General features: G+C 35.3%; 1 protein-coding gene across 1 annotated transcript; it reads right to left on the bottom strand.

The window, feature by feature from the left end:
- Positions 1-2,025: 2,025 nt before the first annotated feature.
- Positions 2,026-23,873, bottom strand: LOC107222202 (TBC1 domain family member 23). Its single transcript, XM_015661468.2, has 9 exons — positions 23,585-23,873; positions 22,428-22,648; positions 15,288-15,492; positions 13,347-13,583; positions 12,850-13,225; positions 10,531-10,744; positions 6,395-6,727; positions 6,148-6,280; positions 2,026-2,535 (listed from the first exon to the last, which is right to left on the bottom strand). Exons 1-9 carry the CDS (start codon positions 23,611-23,613, stop codon positions 2,247-2,249), a joined length of 2,037 nt encoding a protein of 678 aa, XP_015516954.1. The 5' UTR covers positions 23,614-23,873; the 3' UTR covers positions 2,026-2,246.
- Between the last annotated feature and the right edge of the window lie 242 nt (positions 23,874-24,115).

Here is a 24,115-nt window from a genome sequence, read left to right on the forward strand (position 1 = left end):
CAATTTTGATAAAAATTTAATTTCATAAAATATTAATATTGAAACTAAGAAATCAAGTTCAAACACATGATTAAAATTATTTTACTTGTAATATTTAATTTATATCACAATTGTGAAAGTTTTGCACCTTCAATTGACACGTCAAAAAATAAACACGATAATTTATTATTATTATCACTATTATTCATTTAAGCCAAAGTCAAGTTAGTACTACATTAGATGCATGCGACTGTGTGAATTTAAATAATCAACACATATTACACAACTGAAATACAAATTCCTAAAAACTAATTCATTTTTTTCATGTCTTCAACTCCTGACTTGAAAATTAATATTAGTTTACGAATTTTACTTTTGTTGATTTTTTTTACGGCTCAATCATACCTCAAAAAAGTCGATACATTACAGCTGAAAAATCAAAAACGTAAAGATACTCTAACTCTCAATTTTCAAGGGAAGTTTTTTGAAAACTGCCGTCTTTCTGTTTCATGGAACACATTGCGTTTAAACAACATTAGATACATATATACTTCAAATCTTGAAAGATTGGACTTACAATCTACTAAACCAGCAGGATCAATATTAGGTGACATATCTCAATGTAAGACTTAGATAGTATAGTCAGAAAACACAGAATTATTTTAAACTAATTATTTTCAGTATTTCAGTAGATATCTGATTTCGTTTGCATGACTTTGACGATGAATTTTTAATTTCGGGAGAATTCTTTGTCAATACTCGATGCCGATATCAGACAAAGCTGAGTGAGAAAGATTAGAGAAAGAGTAGGAGACTTAGACGTAAATACAATATTCGATCTTGTTTAGTTTCTTCGAACTAATTGCAAGTATCAAAGGTACATTGATTACGGATAACAAAAATGCGACCAAGGCTGAGGTAACAAATTTGAAATATTTTCAAACCTCGTCAATCAAAAGTAACCTATGAAACATGTTGAGTATCATTATACTGCTCAACATAGCCATGAAGTCAAAGGTTCTTCATTACTGATGTAATACTAGCAAATTTTGCAATCGTTCGATAACTTTCTATTACTTATTAAATAGAAATAAATATCTTAGAGTGACATCAATTCAAAAGAAAAACTCATGTTTATATTGGTATGCTTTGGTTTCGAAAGCATAGTATCAATTTGTTGTAAAATTTGCATGACATTTGGCTTTCATATTCAATTTCCCTCATACTTAAATATGAATTGATAATTTTAACATGGTTATTCCTAATTAATTCGAACAGGCATTAAATTAAAATATATATATATATATTTTTTTTTAACCAACAGATTTTCTTTCAGTGATACGAGATACATTCAACACCGGATAAAATTCAACAAAAACTCTTAAGTAGTTTGACTATTAATCTTACATGAAACTATTATATCCCTGTAACAGATTTGTGGAAAAACTATGATATTCACACAAAATTATAAACAAATTTATAACACAACGTCTTGCATCTTTTTTTTTATATTATGATATTACAGGTATAACAAACATAAAATATAATATTACTTTAGAAAAATGCACAATTATAATTTGTTTGCTAGCAAAATTGTTTTGAAATGCCTACAAAAACAAAATGATGCTATTACATGTCAATTTCATAACTGAGGACTAAAAAGTAACTTACGCATTCGTGATTCCTCATCTTTTACGAAGAATAATAAAATAAATTCAATTTCAGCCCACAATTGTAAGGAAAATCAGCTACTAGCAAATTTAAATAATATTACATAATGATTCTTTCAATTCACAAGTAACATTTGGTAAGATTACTTTACATATCATCACATATGTTGCGTGACTGTATGATAAAGATCCAACACGAAGCATTAATCGTTTGGTAAAAATCGCATCACACACTGCAAATTATTAAACTTTGTCCAACACTTTTTTCTTTTGTAATACAGTTGAAAATGGGGTGAAGTAAGTACACAAATACTTGAAACGTTGCTATTCATTACTTGGGTATGATCAACTGGTTTTCACAAATGTATATATTGTCAATTATCAAATTACACTTTATTATGGTATCAATGAATATGCACGTAAAAATCTATACATCAATTTGAATTTGAAAGATTCATAAAATTTCACAACTTTCTGGAATAAATAATAATCGATTGTTACAAATGACTCTACATAAAGTAATAATAATACCAATCATAACAGCGGTAAAATTTATCAAATAAATCATGAAACCCCCGTTATACAGTACACTGCAAACTAGACCGGCGAATGTAACTCAAGAGTCTTCAATTGTTTCAATATTTGCTCCGAAATCAATTTTGTCGCTTCACTGGCATTCGGAATAAGAAACCTATCCATATCTGAGATAAGTAATGTATCATTTTGTGTGCTACCATACTTGAATGTGATCAAGTCAGGATGTCGTTTTCTAGAAGTTATCTTAACAATACTTGATAATGGCCGTTTAACAATCACATGTGCCGCACCTTTTCTTCCTGAAATCTCTCTGAGAACAATCAGATGGGTGTCCATAACCAAAAGTTGACTGTAACATAATCCTAGATTAATTAGTTTCAGATTCTTGAGAAACTTGAAGCAGCAGAATATATTATATAGGTCATTTCACGTCATAATCCTTAGTGGCTGGACATCACCATTTAATTTCTTTATTATATTTATACGGGCGTAAACCGTTTAAACAAAAATTTACAACAATTTAGATAGCAGAATATAGAAAAGTAGAACAATGCGACTACAGATATTCGAAACAGGCAACCACAGCAATTTTTTAAAAGCGGGAGATAGACGTGTTGTCCCGTTTAATCCACGTGCTATTCGCATTAGCTAAAATGTTTAATCGCGCCGAGATGGACTTTGCCAGGTAGGTGTTAGAGAGAAATGGTGCCTAGAAAATGATGTCGTTTCTCCTAGGTGATGCACGTGTGACGTGAAGGTAAAATATCTTAAGGATAGGAGGAGAATCGATTAAGTTGTTAAAAACTTTATATAAAAATAATAGGTCTAGGTAGTCTCTATAGGAGGTCACGCTGGGGATATTTAAATATTAGCCAATCTCAGAGTAGTCTAGATCGAAATATCTCATGGGATGATCAGTTTTATACAAAGCACACCTGAGGAGCATGTGCTGTACTACCTCCAAACGGTAAACATTACCTTTACTAAGAAGGCGTCAGATGAAAGAGGTATAGAATAGGATGGTACCAACTAACGAGAAGTATTATATAATGTCCTCAGGGTAGATGGGGATTTAAGTCCTTGGCGGAACGCATAACGAACCCAAGGATTCTGGAGGCCTTGTTGATAACATAATTAACCTTTTAAGGACGGGACTGGTCGATATTTTGACCACTGGGTTGGTCGGACACTCCACATGAGAACTTCATTGATATTATACACAAATTTCGTTTAAAATAAAAGGTCGATTTCAACGTAAAAATCCCCGTCCTTAAAACGTTAATGTGTTCATTAAATGTTAACTTTAAATCAAACAGGACCCCCAGGTCCTTGACACAGTCTGACTCTTGTAGGCGTACATCTCTTATTGCGTAGTTGCAACGAACGTTTTCCCTACCTCTATCGTAAGGAATGCTGAAGCACAACCGAGACAGGCTCCTATCAACCGCCAGAAGTACTTCGCCACCATGACTCTTACTACTAGTTTCCACGTTCCTGTCTTTACGGTAACTAATAAAATCATTTAGAGGTAATTCAGTGTCTTGAACGGAGTCGTCGAACCAGATTTCAGTGAAGGCTAGAATAGAATAGCAGTTTGAGAGGTCCTCAGCATGAGGTTGTGGTTTAGGTTCCTGAGCTGTGACCTGAGTCCTCTGGTATTCTAATGGACGATATGGAGCTCCGCCCCAAGAAGTTTTTTGAGCAACGATTTCTGTTGGTTTTGATTTCTGATTGTCACGAAACTTTAAAAAAATATTTTTGTAGCGCGTGTCATACATGATTTCTCGAAACCAATGCTATTCTAATAATAAGCAAAGGTCTACGGGCTAAACACATCAATCATCACCCTACCGGGTATCTCAGCCGTTGCTGACTGATACACGAATTCCCCTGCCGTATTCATTACTGTGGCTACACAATCTGAAATCAACATAAATTTGATTGACTCTATCCCAGTAGTTTTCTGGTTTGATTTTCTTCCCGATCCTCTTTAGCTCATTCGCGATTCTTTCCTGGAAACTGTAGAGTGCAGCAGTCGACTCATTTGAATTGATCAAAAAACCTGTTTGTACGAGCTAGTAGCTTTAAAGCTTGAACCACTGTTTTACACCTTCCTATCCACTCTCTCTCAACCGTTTGGAAGCTGGCCTACATAGTGAAAAGGCTCATTATAGCCAGCCATGAGAAAATCCCCAATGACTGGACAGATTATTCAGAGTTCTATTATTCCGCCACATACTACCCTCGGTAATCGTGCAAGTTTCCCACAAAGCGTTCAGATTTGTTAAATATTGATTTCGCGGCAGTTGTCTCAGAAATGTTCAATCTGCGGTGATCAGATCATGACTTTACTTTGTGTCGGTCGGATTAGTCTTTCGCTTGGCTACCCAATTCCCGTTCTCACCTTGATTCGCGCAAGTGTGTGTGCTATCGTTGTTATTGATCTTGCCTTGGATGCAATTGTGCTCGCTCCCGTTGCAACAACAACAACTCTGACACAAATGCCTCAAACATATTTTATCTAATCAATTCCTTGCTCATTACTGTATGCAAGCGCACCTCTATATGTGGCATTGAATCTTGGCACTTCACACCTCACTCTTTATTGGGTGTTGTGGTTTCACTTATTTTATCTTTTGGAGTGCCAAAGATCACTTGCAGCCTAACTTGTTTCAGCCTTTGAGGTCGCACAATAACTTTCCATGTTTATGCCAATTTTTTTTCCTATATGATGTGTAAAATCTGTAGACGATTTAATTGACATGTTATATGTATGATTCATTGTCTACGATGTAACTTTAAAATTCTTGTCAACATTCATGCCACAATTTCTGATCTTGCCTTCCATGTCTTAAATGGACAAAAGGATAGTGACCTAAAGATGCAATTTCCGTCAGGGATCACCTTGATGATAATAATTTCGATCATTTTTAGTCAGGGCTATCAATAACAGCTATGTATTACCTAGCCAAAGCTATCAATATAACCACAGATGTTAAATAAATGCTGTACCATCTGCTTGTCACCTGAACAGCAATTTCATGGACATGATTAGTTTATTTTCTGATATCAGTTCTCATTGTACTATTGTTAAATTTTAGTTATATTGTTGTCTATATGTATGTCTATATACATCTGAAAACTGTATCATAAATATAAGGACAAAGGTTCAAGAATTAATACTTCAACCCAACCCAAAAATGGTCAACGTGAAATCCGATACATTTTTTACATGATTTTCGAATAACTTGCACTCCAAACTAATATCTAACAATGTGTGAAATTGCATATTTTCAATATAACTATGATAGGCATCATATTTATATATAACCACAGACCCCTGCTATAACGCGTTGAGTCCAGAACTGTTACAAGAACACAGAAAATTCGGAGCTTTGGTCGCAACAAATAAGAGAAAACATGGAATGGAAATGAACATTATCAATATTGAGCATCAAAATTTCAAACGTTATTTTCTTGCTCCAACGAAAAATACCATTTTCATATTTTAGACGACGTTTGGGATTAATTTGAAGTCAAACATATTAAATAATTAGCGAGAAATATGCAGTGCCCTAGTAGTTTGGTTTATTTTCAACCTTTTTGGTTTGCCTACTTCGATCACCATTGACTTGATGGTGTTCATGTTTTATAATTTGACCAATAATTTTTTTTCCAACAAAATATTTTGCACAGCTCCGTTTGGGATTGAAGTAAATATTTTTGCAACGTTTCATCAAAATCAGTAATGGTGATGTCCAACCACTATCTAGTGTGATGTGAGATGACTTGTGTTTATGATTAAGGTAACGCATCATCCAAATCTCTTATACTAAAATAACTAAATAAGGGATTTCTATGGGTTCAATTGTACTCACACAAAACGAAAAATTCTGTATAACACATACACGCGAAAAGAAAAAGGGAAGAGTGCTTTAAATGTAATAAAGTATTCTTTTACCTTTCGTATACATAGCCGTTAACTTTTACTTCTTGACATTTGAAGGAATGCAATAATTTAGGATCTTTCAACCATTGCTGGATTGACACCACTTCGACAGGCTCTTCGCTCTCATGGTTTGTCATCGTCATATCTGAAAAAAATGCATTTATTTATAACACAAAAATTCGCTAATGAATGTCATTCATTTAGAATTCATGAGTGCATAAGTAATTGAAGAATAATGGTACTTTTAATTTTGACCAACCTAGATCATGATCTTCATCGATGCTAAATACAGGAGCATTACTTCGTAACCTTTTTGCATAATCTGCATCTTTGTTACGAATATCTGTATTGCCATTGGCGCTTGCAGATGGATTTACAATATAGTCAAAGAGTCTTCCTTTCACTTCCTGACTCTTTAGTTTCATTGCCAATCCAATTTTCCCAAGAATATCGGAGTTGTTATTTCTTATTTTAGCTGGGCTTGACTCATTCGAATTTGCTTCGGATAAATTAGCATTGCATACTAAACAGTATTGCGAATTGTGATCCACTAGATTCGTGACAACTTCATCTCCAAAATATTCATGAATTGCTACAACAAGAGAAATTCATAGGAATTTTTTAACGTTCCTAGTTTGTAAAGGAATTCGAGGTGATACGTCAGAATAAGTGAACCCATGTTTACGTTTTAGCTCCTGTTGCCGGCTCATCACAAGATAAACGACAAATGACCAGAGTGAATCCTAAAGAACTAGATACATGATGAAATTCGTATTACCTTCTTACATGATACTAGCATACATAAAAACAATGATTAGATGTCACGAAAGGAAAATCATTTTGATTTAGTCATTAATTTTCTGATGATGGCCCTCAACAGGGACTGAAACGTGGACTTGGGTTCGCAAGAACCTTGCTTATCCGACCTTTGATTACCCGAGGTTCTGCATTATCCGAGACTCCCATCTCATCCGAGCACTCTGCACTAACCGAGGTATATCTTTAGATAATACAGAGAACCTTGGATAAAACGGAATAATATGCTATGCCTACGTAGGAAATACTTTTGTATCACTATTTGGTTTGAACACGTATATATTTGTAAAAGTTTCTTGCGATTATTTACATTGCAAGCTATAAACGCAATAGTTCCAATTTTGGAGTCAAGGGCAGCACTTCGTAATGGCTTCAATTGTGTATAGTGTACATATTATCCGAGATTTCACTTATCCGAGGTACGCCCTTCCCATATTACCTCAGATGAACAATGTTCTACTGCCATGGTGGCCACTTTTTTCGGGAAAAAATTAGCTGTCTTTTCCCTAACTTCCCTTGACGAGTTCAATTTTCTTTCCCCAAAGTTCTTATTGACTTCATTAGTGCTACGCATTACCAATTAAAATACCCCCAATTCTTGATTTCATTTCAGTGCAAATTTATTAGGAAACTCAACAATGTTAAGAAGAAATACATGAAAACACATCTGAATATATATATATGGGCCATTCCATGTCAAATCGACTAATGGTTGTATTCGACCCCTTTTGTTTTGGATGAAATTTGGTCAAAAGTTTTCATTCGTTATACAAAGAAGTTCTACCAAAGGAAAAAAATTAAAAAATTTTTTTTCAAAAGTTATGCAACTTTTAAAATTCCACTATTTTTCCTGTTTTTTAAACTTATGCTTCAACGATCTTGAAAACTATTATAATTACTCCAATGATCTAGGCTAGATTTTCAAGGGGATACTCGAAGCTACCAAAAAAAAAATTTTTTGAAAAAATTTTAATATAATAAACCATTTCGTGTTTTGTACGAAAAACACAGGCAGAAAAGACAAGAAGAAAGTGAGGCTAGTTACAATAGGGTGCTCACAACGGTCAGGAAAGGATAGAGATAGAGATTCTACTAGAGATATTCAAGAGTCGTGAGATCAACGTCAATCCGACTACTGGCAGTGATATCAGCAGAGCTCGGCCTCGAGATACATCAGATGAATATCATTACGGCGTACTTAAACGACACACTAGAAGAGGATGTATATGTGAAAAAACCATACCAGTTACATGAAGTGCTGTGTAAAATAAATTCAACCAAAAAAGTTGGTTTAACGGCTAATATTAATAGAGAAAATGTGGTATGTGAGACACCCAAGCGCTGATATAAAGGTTTAAATACAGAGAGACACTGTGTACTTATAAAAGAAATCTCTGTACTGTTTAAAGCAGTTAGATGTACAATGACAGAAAAAATTTATTGAAACGTTGAATTAGTTACGTTTAGAAGCATTAGCACAAAAGCAATGTTTGTTCATGTCACAGAAACACGATAAAATTATGTTGATCGCAATATACGGAGATGACATAATTGCTACGAATGATGATGAATAGATGGATGAAATTGAAAGAAACTTGTCAAACTCATTCGAAATGAAAGATTTAGGTAAGATAGGTAGATGCTTGGGAATTGAATTCTCACACGATAAGCATCAATGCATATATGTAAAGAAAAAAATGTGTGTAGAAAAAATTTTAGAGCGATTTAATATGAGCAAATGCAAACCAGCACTGACACCCTTCGATGTAAACTGTAAATTAACAAAACCTGAAAATGTAAATAAAGACGCAATGAGTTAATACCCTTACCAAAGTTTAATCAGCGCATTTATGTGTCTAGCTGTGTCCACGAGACCAGATATTGCTTATACTGTAAACTAACTGAGCCAATTCAATACTAATTACGATATAGAGCATTGGAAGTTGCTAAGATAGTACCAAGATATTTAAAAGGCACAAATGAGTATGGATTCATGTACGAGAGAACAGAAATACCATTGATCGGTGTTGTTGATGCAGACTGGGGCGCGAATGTGGTAGACCGTAGATCGTATTCTGACTATGCATTTATATTAGCAGATGCTCTAATATATTGGGAGGCACGAAAATAGCGGACTGTTGCATTGTCTAGCATCGAGGCGGAATATATGGCTATCAGATACCAATGACAACCATGGTGCAATTAATCTTGTAGAAAACAGTAGCTACCACCCCAAAACGAAACACGTGTATTATTAAATCTCGCAGTTATAGATTTTATGAATATTTTTACTCTTGCAATAAAATATATACTGAGACTATAGCCGAAATATATCATTTAAATGAGGAAATCCACCCTCCTACAGACAGATGTTAGAACTGGCAATAAAATCTGAAAAAATTAGGGAACTGTATTGGAATTATTTGGAACCGATTTAGGGGTGTCTGATAAAAAATTCGTCTGAGCCCTAAATAACGAACACCCTCGTACACATATGTATATTGTATGCATATTATATACGCTGCTCGGTATACTTGTAATGTTGAAAAATTTCACTTCTGCCGTGTGCGGTACCCGAATTTTTTTTTTTTTCACTAACAATATGAAAATTTTTCAATTTCTTTTCCAGCCATTTATCAGATGTTTGGTCATCTTTTTCCCTGACCAAGTTTGATATTCTGACCAATTTTTTTTTTCTCTTACGTTTCCTGATTTTCCCTGACCGTGGCCACCATGTACTGTACTTATTCTGATGAATCACCATGAGTGATGGATATATATGGGGCATTTCACAAAGAAAGGACCAAGCCAAACCGATGGGGTTGGGATTTTAAGACATATATTATTTTTTCTTACAGGTTTTGAGTTTGGAAATATACTCCTAAAGGGATTTTTTAATTGCTGCCTTCGTTTGGACAAAATCACTCTGAATCAATTTGAAAAATTTCATATTCAAGGCTAAGTTTCTAATTGAAACAATTGATATTTCAAAAAAAACATCAAGAACAAAAATGTTTTGATTTTGAGCGTAGTTTGAAGAAAAAAATATGCGGTATCATAAAAACCAGCAAAAACGAAGATAATCAATATTTTTTCGCCTCCTAAAAATACGCCATTTTTTATTTGGAAAAATCAAATCTTAAATTAATCTATGTCAAATTACGCACGTTTCAAGCCCTCACACCCCATAGAATAACGATTTTTCAATTTTTTACACAATATTTTCAATTAGAAACTTAGCCTTGAATATGAAATTTTCCAAATTCACCCAGAGTGATTCTGTTCAAACGAAGGCGGCAATTAAAAAATCCCTTTAGGAGTATATTTCCAAACTCAAAACATTTTAGAAAAAAAATATATGACTTAAATTCCCGACCCCATCGGTTTGGCTTGGTGTCGTTTCTTTGTGAAATGCCCCATATACTTATACAATATATCACTATAGTAGAAGTGATATACGTGCCTACAGTGATAAAAATGTTCATCACGTCAAAGCCTATCCCGAACATTCCAGGCATGCCCATTCATCATCTTACATTCAATACTGCAGTGAAATCAACAACTAATAAATAAACAAACCTTGATACCCTAATGACACCATACTAACATACTGTGTATGCTTCTGCAAAAAAGATGCAACAACCATGTGAGTGTAACGGTCCTCTTCTTGACGTCCGCTTCCCAGAAAGCAGAGATGTTCACCTCCGGCTTGTGAACCGACAGCCAGGGCTTGTCTTTGCGCTTGAAGTAATCCTTGAACAGCTGTTGCAAACGATGCTGGTTCTTGGAGCATCTGCGATGAATAGTGCTTTTAGATTCATTAACCAGGTGGCTAAATCAAGGCACTACATCAATTTGGTCCCTTACTAATATGATCGTTTCAAAGCAATTGCTTCAAATTACTTCAACATTCTGTAATAATCGTCAGTATAGGCATCGTTAGGTTTGAATTGTGCTATCAATCTCACTCTTTCATTTTTCAAATCACAGAAATCTTATGATCAAAGGAAACAAACAAATATTTGGAGTAAGGGCTTAGTTCAACTAAATTTGTTTTCTATATAAGTTTTTGCATGACAAAGATGTATCTGAAATTTCGATTGATCAAGATTGATCACAGGTGGTCATTGGTGGAAAACAATAAGTTTTCTTTCATCAACCACTCCACCACCATTTTGTTTTAAAATAATTGAAGACAAAATTTTTCTTCTACTACAAGACTCATATTAACATGTGTGAAACAGAGTTTAACAAACAGAATTAAGAAATATTAATTGATTTTTCTTAAATAAATTGCAGAATTTTCTCTCTGCTTTCGTGTACACAAGGTAGTATTACCCCTTAAGCAAACTTGTAACTACAAGTAATTTACTCCTCCGACTTATTACTGAAAATTACAAATCAGTTTTAGATGATAAACTTTGAGTTTTCGATCAAGCCTGATTGGTCAAAACAAACACACTTCATGTACATTGACTAAGATGATAAAACAAAACGTGGAATTTGGAAGATTGCAGATTTCGAATGTACTTTTAACCAAAAATATGAGTATATTCGTATAATAGAGACTTCAACACAGCGTTTTTGTTTTTACCACGGTCATCTAGATAGTTCTCGAAACTCATATTATGACAGATATTAGGTGACAAACTTGCAGCAAATTTCACCAATGGCTAGCAAGATAACTATCTCTGTTTCTTATGCATTTAGAGGCAATCGACATTCAAATATATTATGCTGCCTATCAAAATTCATTTTCGCTAATATTAAAAATTAGCAACAGTGCAGCCTCTTTGCATAAAATTCAGGGCCACTAACCTTTGATAGGTCGAGTAGTTTGCTTAAATGTGAAGCACCCTAAGCAAAATTTAACATCACTCGCAAGAATAGCAGTGATCTTCTGTGACTTCATATTGTTTGGATTTCATACTGACCACAATACTGACTCGCAATACTTCTATTGGGGATATTAGTAATAAATTTTTTCCGTTATCGGGGACACTTTCAATGAAAAAAGTTTACGAGACCTAGTCTCAAGACCATGGTTTGTACAACACATTTTATCTGCTAGATCAAACTGAAGTTAACAACTGAACTCAGTAGCCAAGCGCAACCAAATTCTTTTTTAATAAAGTAATATGGTAAAGTTTTACATTTATGATCCTATAAAAATATTACTTTTCTCTAATTTTTGAAAAAATTCTCATCAACACCCTACTGAAAATGTTTACCTATCCAATCATATAATGTTTTGAAAGAATTCAACATGTAACTTGTTAAATGATTTATTTTGTAAATTCAATGAAATATTTAAGAAATCACATAATAAATTACAAAAGCACAAATCATTAGGTACACAAGATCAAAAATCATATAATCAACTATATCATCAACTATGTGAATTTTGATGTAGTATATCTGATGATTCGGGCTTTCGTAATTTATACGAACCTGAAGCTAGCAGCCAGAATTCGCAGCCAAACGTTTCTAATGTTCATTTGAACAAGGTAATGAAGTTAAAAATCAAAATTTTGTGAAATACCTTCAACCTCCAATACTTTTGTAAAATTATGAGGATAAAACTGTCAGTATCTTTCTAATTCCAATAAGTTTAAAAAGTTTGATTGCTAACTTTGGCTGCTAGCCTCAACTTCATACAATTTATTATGTGATTTCTTAGATATGTTATCGAATTTACAAGATAAATCATGTAATGAATTACATGCTGAATTCTTTCAAAACATTTCAAGATTTGACACATGCAAATTTTCAGTAAGGCAAGTTTCACCACTTGACTGTAATCAACAATAACAGGATTAGCTACGAGACCCAGCCGCTAGTTTCAGATTGATATTTGCTGGAAGAAGTTTTCAAATTTTTATAGTAAAATAAACATACCAGATTACAGTCCAAATGAAACGCTGTAGGTAAATGTCCAGCATTATATTGCTCAGCAGGTCTACAATCGACTAAGAAAAACCGGACGGATTCGACTGGACCGTTAACTGCAGATGGCACTTCGACAGTATTTTCGACGACTTCTTGGGCAGACACAGGTAAACACAACGCATGAGATATCAACTTTTCATCGCCACCCTCCCCGAACATGATGGAGTACAGATCCTGTTTGAAAGAAGATGGAGTCTTCATAGCGTAGTATTGGGCCAACGAACAGAAGTCTGTAACATCTTCAGCTTCTAAGGCACAAGGCATTGCTGCTAAAGTGTCTATTATATTCTGTTTCTCCTCATCCTTCATGCTTAAAATTTGTTCCCTGAACATAGATGTCATTAATTTATACATTGTCTCTATAGAAACATAGCTATTTAAAACGAATTATATTGTAACAAATTACATTACTTCGCAGTATGTAATAGAAACCTATCAATTCTTACCTAGCATTAACAACCATGATAAGTGATAAGAACATCATAAAGAAGGGATCCGCTTGCATAAAGTATAAATCCCACATTGTACAGACAGCTGGGAGTGAACAAACTCCAGAAAATAACGTATTTATCCATCCTTTTGTATACTCTTCTGGTGACACCCTTTTTGTATCTAAGAATGAACATAATTCTGGTTCATGATACAGCAGCAGCAATCGCAATACAGAACTATGGATAACACCTCTGAAACGGAAATTTAGAAACATGTAGAGAAAATAAAATGTAATTAGATAATTTTGAAAGTTATTACGATATTATTGAGCGGATTCACCCAGTTTTGGCAAGTTTTTGATAGTGGTAATTTAAACTGAAAATCCCCCCCTTTTAAGGCCCCTAGGCCTTACCATTTACAAGAAACACGTTGATCAATTTTATGACATTTTCAAATTGGACTTTATTGTCGAATTTTTAGGACTTCTAATCTCTAAAAAAGAAAGATGATTGCATGTGTTTTATGAGCAAAAAAGTTTGATTTTTCCGAATATGAAAGTCATTTTGAGGTAGATCCTCAGAGACTGCCAAAAACACACGTTTTTTAATATTTTCAATCTGTACTCGAATGTAATGATATACTTGAAAATTGACAATTCGAAAATTTGGTGATTTCAAAAAATTAACGACGGAGCCAGGAATCGAACCTGGCGTCTAGCGATGCTTAACCGGAGCTTTACTCCACTAGATCACCGAGCCACCCTGCCTCTGTTGTCGTTAATTTCTCTCATCACCAGTGAGTTCGAATTTGTTTTTCGTGTGCCTGGTATGAATGTATAAGAATTTTCGTCTCTTCAAGCACAGTATGTATATAGGAATGTAATGTGTAGATGATGTGTTTACCCTTTTGAATCCTTGCTTCTGGTGAGAAGCCACGCAAGACGGGCAAAGCCGTCTAATAAATGAAATGCGGATGTGCAAATCATTACTTACAAGAAGAATGTTGTTGAAAATTGACTTAATGAATAAATTGAATTAATGATATACTGTATTACAAATGCAAAAAGTAAGTGATTTCCGATTAATAGGAAGTTTGTAGTGTGAGCCACAAAGGCAAGTGCTGCAATTACACGAGTACTAGTATGAACTCAGAACGAGCAGAGGCAAGCGCTGTAATCACACAAATCAGATTACGAATCCGCACGTGGGGTACATACTACTTTTGCTAATACCTGTGAAGAAAAGTTTGATTTGAGAAGCAACAAAGGTCCTACTGCCAGCACATAGAATTAGGGTTAGTCAACTTATGCCCATTGACACAATGCATAAATTGAGTAGCACAAAACTGCGCATGTGCCAAAGATAGCCTTAGTGTAGAAAATTGAGCACTCCAGTTATGCACAAACGGCAACATCGTTTTACCGTTCTGTTCAGAAATGGAGCATTTAAGGCACACTCTACAAGCTTTGAAAATGAACTCTCCAAGCAGGTATTGGAAAAATAAGTTGTTTTAATTCTGTTGGATGAAAGAGTAGACATTTTGCCATGTATCCAAAAATTTTTAGAGTGGGATGAAAATAGAATCATTATTAAATTAATATAAATATTCCAGGAGTTTAGAATTTTTTGAATACATCCAACATATAAAAAAATTAATTGCGAAGTGATTTATTTAATGGAAAAGTAGAAACTTTAGAGTTCGTGTTGAAATTTTTAAAGTGGATCGAAAAGCGAATTTAAAAAAGCTGGCTGAAAGTTGGTGGATCGGCACATATATTCAACCAGATAACAACTTTGTTCAAATGATTTATACTCAATTCACAAGAACTGTTAAAAGCCTTCATTGAATCAAATAACATACTATATTAGTGACAGCAAAAGTAAGCGAATGCATGAAGTTATATGCAAAAATGATGCCACCTTGTGTTGTATATGCAATATGGATGGCTTCGTTACCTTGGTATGTAAACATCCCTGATCGCTTCAAACAAGTTGTAGGTTGCAGATCGAGGCAATTTGAGAGCAATCAAAGGACCCAACAATTCCAGCCAGCCGTTTCCTCGTTCATATTGTTTGCCTCTACTTTTACAGTAGAATGTTAGTATTGACTCTAGGTCGGACACAACAGAAACTTTGTCCTCATCATCGTTGCCAAGTTTAGCTGTAATGCAAAAGATAGATAATTTATGCCTTGCCTATTTAGAACAGGATAACTTGTTCGCCCATATTGCGTTTTAAACGATTTATCTAAGATAACTCACATACTTGCAATTACACTTCGTAGCGTTTCGACGATATACCTTGTGCACCTATATTGAAATTAATAGTGTTACAAGACGTGTGGAATCTTAATAGTAACGATTCGCAAACCAAGACCTAGATCAAGAGACAAGTGTAATATCTTTTTCTTCGACAACATACACTTGTTTTCTTGTCTAAACTGTTCGAAACGTAATATGGGTGCACAAGTTGTCCTGTCGAAAAAAGACAAGGGATTAATTATTATCTTTTAAAAAGGTATTGTTTCAGTTCAATGTCCAATGAAAATTACATGAATCTTATTATCTAATTGGATGTTCCTTCAGTATACCAAATTTTTAATTACTACTTAATAGACCATGGGTCTATTATACGTATAAACCAAAATAAAATTTAGGATCAATTATTTTTATAGAAAAGAATCTAGTTATTCCAGACACATTCACAGTGAAAAATGGGAGTGTACATAAGGAATCGCTGTTTAGTTTTAGTGCTGCTGAAGCTAATAGCATGATCATATGAGAGATGATATTTCAAATGGAGCATGACCATTAATGTTAAGTCAGTAAAGCCAAAATAAGGAAAATGAACAACCTCTCTACATGTTAGTTACAAGTGAGTGAAAGAGGCAAATTATATTCACTTTTATGGTCCACGAACTTTAGGCGAAAAATGGGCTCATCTTCGGAAAAAGTTCGATCAAGCTAAAAATTGATATACACTTACCATTCAGCTCTCCAAATAAGGTGTGAAAAATCCCCTGAATTCGGTTGTACGCATTACTTGTGACAGGCCAAGAATGGTGAAAAAAAATTACCTTTTTCCGGTTTTTTTGCGAATATCTTCGTTCTTGTTGGTCTAACGGCTATAGGGTATACTTATAAAAAAAAAAGTGCGGAAAATTTTCTACAAACAAGGTGGAATAGAGTTTATCGATGACACTAATAGTTTTCACGTAATCTGACATTTAAAGTCCAATATAAATTTTGTATGCATATTTAAATGCATGTAATGATCGATATGCTGTTTCTTCTCGTTTTGATATTTTTATAGACATTCGAGTATAAATAATAGTATATTTAAGTGTACGAAATCAACGCTCCTGTTTCTTATTCTAACATTATATAGATGTTGAGGTTTACCGTATAAAAATAGTATATTCAAGTGTGCAATACTAACGTTCCTGTTTTTGATCTTCTTATTCTAACATTATAAAGATATAAAAGAGTACCGTAAAAAAATTAAGCTAGTCAGGTTAGGTATAATCTAATCTTTTCCTTCGTGAATATTTAGGAATACATAAGTAAAAAAAAAAAGGAAGGTTGTTTTTGTAACTAATTTCTGACAGTTAATTCTCTTTCAGTTTCTTCCTCTTCTCTCTCGAATTGTTTTTGATTTTCCCACGAGACTGGTAGGAAATTCCGAGATTGGTCGGAAACATCGATAGAATCGGTTTCTGGATCATCGATATTGCTTCTTTGCTGTATCGAATCTTCGATTGGAGCAGCATTCAGGCAAGATGTCTCACAATAATTGCTACAAACTACTAAACATTGGATGCCCAACTTTCGACAGCCACACAATACGCCACATCCTTTTGAACAATTACAAAAAATCATATTGAAAATACGCTCCAGGGCAGGAAGTTGCGTTTTTGTTATTGGTTCTAATATGCCGTTTTTGAATACCCATCCCCAATCTTGCAGATTCAACTGATTTCCTAACCAATACTGCACCTGGTGGTACACACGATTCAGGCGCTCGTTAGCTGTGTCAGCTGTTGGGGGTAATGAACTCAAATTTACCAACTTATTTCTGCCTGTAGCTTTCATAAAACACAGATAACGGTATGCGTTCAAATCATCTTGCTTAACTGGAGTGCCATACACAGCTAGAAAGATTCAAACTCCACCCGAAGAAATTGATTCTCGAGAAACATCACTCTGGTTGAATATTTGTGCTGCAGCACGTAAGTCTTGATGTTTTATGAAAAGTTTCAGAGCTGCAGTTTTTCCTTTATGAAAAAGAGCAGACATATCGCAGCCAGTGATAGTGTGTAGAAATAGAAAATGATCCCTCATGTCTTTGTGATCATTGAAACTTCAAGACGAGTAACGTTTTTGCTCGACTTTTCCCTTGGCTGGTTTGAGGAAGAAGATCGCATCATCAGTCGGAGTGCGAGCTACCAAAATTACCAAGAGATTCACGTCTTCCCCAACAACAACTGATCTATTTGTGCGTGTAGATTCCAAAGCTGTTTCAATTATTAAAACATCAGCATCATCTTGAGTGTTTTAACAACAAAATTATTAGCTTCGGACTTGACAGACAGCATCGAAATCAATCTGCGCTAGTTGTTACTGTTTGAAAGGAATTTTTCTTGGCTCACTGTGACATTTGTCTCATCGAAGTAGGTGTCAGCAGATGAAGATTTTGCGGCTCGAAGACGCTGTTCCACAGCTTTCATGCTGTTGGTGCGATTGTTATATTCATCGAAAACTATTTTTATTACGACAATATCTTTGTACATAACCAATATACTTTGAACACATCGCATCGAAAGATTCATTCTAATGCTAAACAACCCGATGTAACAAAAATCGTCCGTCGATGACATATGTAACTTTTGAAAATCAAGTTCAGCTACCGATAGCTTGAAAACGACAAACAAAGCAGATCTATTTCCGGTACGCAGGTGCTCTTCAATAAACATTGACAGTGGGAATGGAGTTAATTCATATCGCATATAAATACGGAGCTCTCTATCCGATTTTTTCATAGCACTGATTCTCTGGAACAATAATAATGGATCAATAGGCACTGTCTGATCACGAACTTTGGCCTTACTGTTGACTGTCAATAGCGGAAGTACTCTGTCGGCGTGGGAGGATTTTATATCTTTGAAATTTTGACCGATTTTCTTCTCCATCACAGCAGTGCCGATCTTCTGAGCATTGTGGCAGTTTATTTTCTCATCATCACTTATCCCTGTTGCAATAGACATAATTTGTTGAATATCGGGGAAAGGATAATGAGATTGAAACCATTGGAGTATCTTCTGTACATCTTCACGGTCTCTGTTTACGCAAGAGTCTTTTGCATCGACATGTTGTTCTCCGGTATCGAAAGAAAGTTTACAAAAGCTCTCCAGACTTTCAGAAATGGCTCGCAGTCAATAATCCAAAGATCCATTTTCTCAAACCACTTTCCTTGGTACTTCTCCCACGTGTGAAGCCTTCTCTTGATTTTGAAAATTTCATGAAATGCTGTTCGATTATCATGTTCCGCAGAAATATTTTTCCGAACGTTTTATGCAGAAGTTGTTGGTGAACTTCTTGAAAACTTCATTTTTCATGGACATTTTTAGTTTTTGTATATCTTGAGTATACAAATGTGCCGATTTCGAGTATAGAAAATGCCCCGCGGCATGAAAGTATGGAAGCAGTTTTTTAATACCAGTCAAATGCGCCTTCCAACAGCCCAGTCTTTCAGCTCTAATGAATTCTTTTGCAATTGTGATCATCTCAAAATACTGTACCCACAGTTGCGCAGTTGGGTCTTTATTTTTAAATTCAGACATCTTGTTATCAAATGCTTTTTTCAACTCGCCAACTGCATTTAAATTTTTAGCCTCATCGAATGATGGCGATGCTTCGTCTAAATTCTGGAGACAAAGATTTACTAACGCACTCTGATCATCATCGAACGTGATCTCATTGAACACAATTTGAGACAATGCCACTTGGAGCAATGTATGAGCTCTGATTGCTCTGGCGTATGCGTGACCCTGCACCATCGTTGAGAATGCTCTTCAAAGATGCTTACATAGTGTTGTAATCACTTGCCGGTGTGTTAATAAATCGCAAGAAAATTGTACGTGACTTGGAATATGCCTCATTATTCATTAAATACTCCACGAAGCCACTCCAACCTGGTATTTTTGGTAGGTCTTTCCACTTTCCATGCATCCATAATACATCTGTATTTCGCAGCAGTGACTTCGTCGTTACCTCATCACAATCAAGTTCTTCCACCGTGATCTTCTTTAAACCTTGCACACTACTATTTTCATAAATCTGCATCGAAACTTTGGCTACCGCTGCCATCTCTGCTGCAGTAGGTATCGTTCGTAAGCTGAAAATTTTTTAACTATCATGGATGGTATCATGTGGAGTAACGATTCGAATGATGCCCATGGAATGAAATGTACTTGCACCGTCAAGTGTAGACACATTGTGGTCTGCATTGTCACAAACATGTTGAATGAAACAGCCGTCTTCTGGAGGAGAAATTAAAGGCTGAGGATGGAATACACTGGAAGATTCGTATAGTACTGTCTCTTTGTAAGATGCATACAAACCCAAGCACGATCAAATTTCAACTAGTCGTTTTAATCCGAATTATCTGTGCAAATAAACGAAGATTCCAATCTGGAGAGGTGAAAGAAATGATCGTGGACAAACTCGTGGACATGATAGCATGGCTAATGATGGTACACTTCTTTTGTAGTGGTTCCAATTTACCTTTTTTATTTTTAATAATGATCTCCTCTATGAAAAAACAAAAAGATTTTGGAACAGAACTATTTAAATCATCAAACATTCCCGTACTTGGAGGATAATAATCCATTTCACAGGCTGCAGAACGCATATCCTGTCGAAGAATCGCTGCAGCTGCTGTCAAAACTTCATAAAGTTCTTCATTGGCATTATGTTTTTTGTTTTCGTACCATGTTTTATTGAGAATATTGTAGTGCGTATCTCGAAAACAAATAATAGATGGTCCCGTACTTTTCGACGAAATGACAATTCTGTCGCCATACCATTCCTGAAGCTTTGTTCTTATAGTTTTATCATCTTGTTGAAAACCTTCGAGGACTCCTTTCAATTCAGTGAAGGTAAATTGGAAGCCATCATTATTTTCTATGTAGGCGAAAATATTTTCCATTGCTGCAATAATTCGACCATCCACAGGGCAACTTGTTTTTTTTCTATTGCCTGGTAAAAGAAAATGGATGAAATAATTGCTGTGATATTTTGCCTCGGCTCCAACCAAATTTGTTTCGAAGATAACCCTTTTCTCAACAGCCTGGGTCTGATCATCTTTTCTTTTTTCGGCGATCTGCATTATGGTTTCTTTGAAGCCGATTGTTGCAACGTCCTTAATCGTTTTACGATGGTCCTTATGAATTTTCTTTTCTTTTTCCTCATCAGTCTTGTTACCGCAAAAAATACAAAGTTTCTTAAAGTCGAAGGATAGTACAAATGATCGCATCTTGCTTTTTAGAGGACTACATCCCGATGAACCAGTAGTATCCTCGATAGCACGTATCCTTTTGAAAGCTTTAATACTGGACTGGCGAGTATAGTCTTTAAGGCAAGCCACGTGCACTTGGATAAATTGCACATTACTAAACAGTGCTATTTTTCAATCATTTCTCTCATCACTAGCGGCCTTTAACTCATTTATTTCCCACTCAACTGTTACAGATTCGTTACTTGCGAGAGTTTTATCACAAATACCACACAATTGGTCCATCATGAGTAATTGCCTTGAAACCGCAACATAATATACATCCAGTATGGTGTAGAAACAATTTGGGACTGTGTGTCTAGACACCTCGAGAGCAGAAATAGGCATAGCAGGCATAAACCCGACCCAATCTATGCCCTGACGTCAGAGGGGAGGCGCAGCTGCTGTGGCACCGCCATACAGAACACAGGACGTAGCGGCACAGCAATTAGAAAACTCAATCTGATGTTTCGCACCGTCTTTTGGTGGAAATTACTAGTTCTATCAATAAACTCTATTCCACCGTTTTTGTAGAAAATTTTCCGCTCTTTGTTTTTTATAAGCATACTTTATAGCCGTAAGACCGACAGGAACGAAGATATTCGCAAAAAACCGAAAAAAGATATTTTTTTTCCCTGTTTATGAGCTGTAACAAGTTATGCGTACAACCGAATTCCGGGGATTGTCCACACCTTATTTGGAGAGCTGAAAAGGAAGTGTATACCAATTTCTAGCTTGGTTGGACTTTTTCCGAAGTGAAATCCTAAAGTTCTTGGACTATTATAGAACAACTGCAAAACTATAAGAATCCGATTGTTCTTAGTTTTTTACCCTCAAGTTTAGCATTCTATTACTCTAGTAAAGTTCATGGGACAACTTTTTCCATAATCCTTGCAATTTTGTGCAGTACTGTGCTCGTTTCGCTGTCTCTATTGCTGTAGATTCAATATTGTGACGTACAGAGGAAGTGTTAGCTACCATGGCAGGTAGAGGCACGGTGGTAGGGACATCCCCTCCGATTGCAGACAAAATGAGAATATTCTACATATAATTTTTTGTATTAGCTCAATTCCACCTTAACCTCCTTACAAGTTTCGATATAATGATTTTGGCCTGACAAGGTGATATGCGTTTTTAGGGTCGCTGAATACGAACATGAAGTAACGGATTGTTGCATTAATGAATATAAAATCGCGAGCCAAACTGTGTGTTACAGTTTCCCAGTATAACCGGAAAACTTTCTATCACTATCAAAATTCCATAATATTCCTAGAATTTCCATATACCATGAGTTTTCCTATATGCAAAACGATCCATATGCCTGAATCAGGTTAATTGTTAATTTACTGAACTTTGAGTAAATATCATGACACTGTACAATTTTGTGCCTATAATTCCACACGAGCGTTACTTTTTCCCAAGAATTTATAACATTGTTCTGATCGTATTTCGCTACTGTATGTTAGTCATTGTCAGTAAATATGGTTGACGACTCGAACCACTGCTTTCGGCATTGTACTTTATCTTGGGCAATCAATAACTCACCAACTAGCTGTTGACAATCTTCCCTGAGAATATTTTGTTCAAGAAGATCGAAAACCTCATTGAAATGAATAAGTTGATTTCCTCGATCTGTGACATCTAAACAAGCTTGCCAGACGTCAGGTCGAAGATTCGCAGGAACTGGTTGACCCTTGCATATGGCGTAAATATCGCTGGCAGATGGTGCTTCGCTGTCAAGAAGCGCTGCTTCAAGCTCCAAAACCCTATTATGAATATTCAAATATGAGACGAGGTGCCGCATAAATTATGCAGTATAAGTATTTATAAACAATACAGACAATAATCAAACTACTTGTTTAATAAAAAATAGTAAAATTTGGATCACAGATTTGAGTATTGGCATTGTTCATTAAATGGCAAACGGTTTTATACCTAGTAAAATAATCGTTTTCCAATCAATCAGCCAATTACTTTTTAGTGCCAATCGAAACTAAACCAAAAACAATGCCCAAAGATGTGGTAAGCTCCAAGAATAAGCAGAATTATAATTTGGAGCAAACTACGAAGTGACACTGATCAAGAGAACATTTTATAGTTTCTCAACAGGTTCTGAGGTAAATGCATGTAAAAGTTTGTATGCGGTGCGAATTTGAAACCATTATTAATACATTGGTTTTAAGAACATGTTTGTAATATGTTGCAAAGTTTGTACATTTCAATAATTATTCAATGGAATTGAACCAATGTGCAACATTTGCAAACTTCACTAAGTGGCTTCTATTACTTACAGTATGCTAATGATAAACATTTGTATGCAAATGAGCTGTCGTATAAAAATGTACACCACAAACATATTATCTGGCGGGCAAAAAAAAAATATGTATGTACCATTACTTGGGACAGACAGGTAGTATTAGAACATCAGTTACGTTTACGGTATCGTGCGTTCTTTGCAAAACAGTATTTCTGTTCAAGTGCGAAATCGGCCAAATTAACAAGTACGAACCAGACATATACATGGTTTTAGACGGTTGTTTCAGGCTATGTAAATATTGTGCGCAATGTTTTCATTTTGATGGTGGGATCTCGTTGGAAATCATACATCGCATAAATTGATTCACCGCACATATCAGCGTTACACAGTGTCAGTATGAAATATAAGCACATATACGTCTAAATAAGATTAACTAATTTCTTACCAAGTGTTTTCGTCGTCTTCTAGTACCATTTCGGCAGCGTCACCAGTCGCAAATAATGAAAAAACGTATAAAATTGCCGATATTTTAATACGTGAGCTACGTTGTATAGCATGAAAAACGAATTTCAACAGACAAAATTCTCCTGCAAATATACTAATTTTCTTATCAGCTGGTGAATTTTTTTATCTTTCTATTTTTGCCTCGATTCGTTCCCTTTAATTCCTCTTGATTACGTATAGCCTAATTGTGAACCCTGCATTACAAGCAGATGGAACTTCCGTGAACCACGTCAAGGCTGGGTTTCATTATGGATAGGATGCGTTCCGAAATCAGCTGCAGCACTAAAAACTCCCTAGGACAGAGGCAGAGCTACTCACAAACTAGATAGCGCAAAAGAGATAGAATATTGTTGCCAGTACCGAAAACCAATATCGGAATGTATGTATGCATGGTGTAAGCAAAAAGGTGTGTTCTTGCGCATCACTGCCGCTTCGACCAATGAGAACCTGCCCCCACATGACGTCATTTTGG

This window comes from Neodiprion lecontei, chromosome 1, assembly GCF_021901455.1.
Source record: "Neodiprion lecontei isolate iyNeoLeco1 chromosome 1, iyNeoLeco1.1, whole genome shotgun sequence".
Lineage (NCBI taxonomy): Eukaryota > Metazoa > Arthropoda > Insecta > Hymenoptera > Diprionidae > Neodiprion > Neodiprion lecontei.

Coding starts and splice junctions, on each gene's coding strand:
- LOC107222202 (XM_015661468.2), bottom strand. CDS start 23,613: ATGGTACTAGAAGACGACGAAAACACTTG. Junction 22,649..23,584: donor GAAGACGACGAAAACACTTG/GTAAGAAATTAG, acceptor TATTCATAATAG/GGTTTTGGAGCTTGAAGCAG. Junction 2,536..6,147: donor AACGGCTATGTATACGAAAG/GTAAAAGAATAC, acceptor ATTATGTTACAG/TCAACTTTTGGTTATGGACA.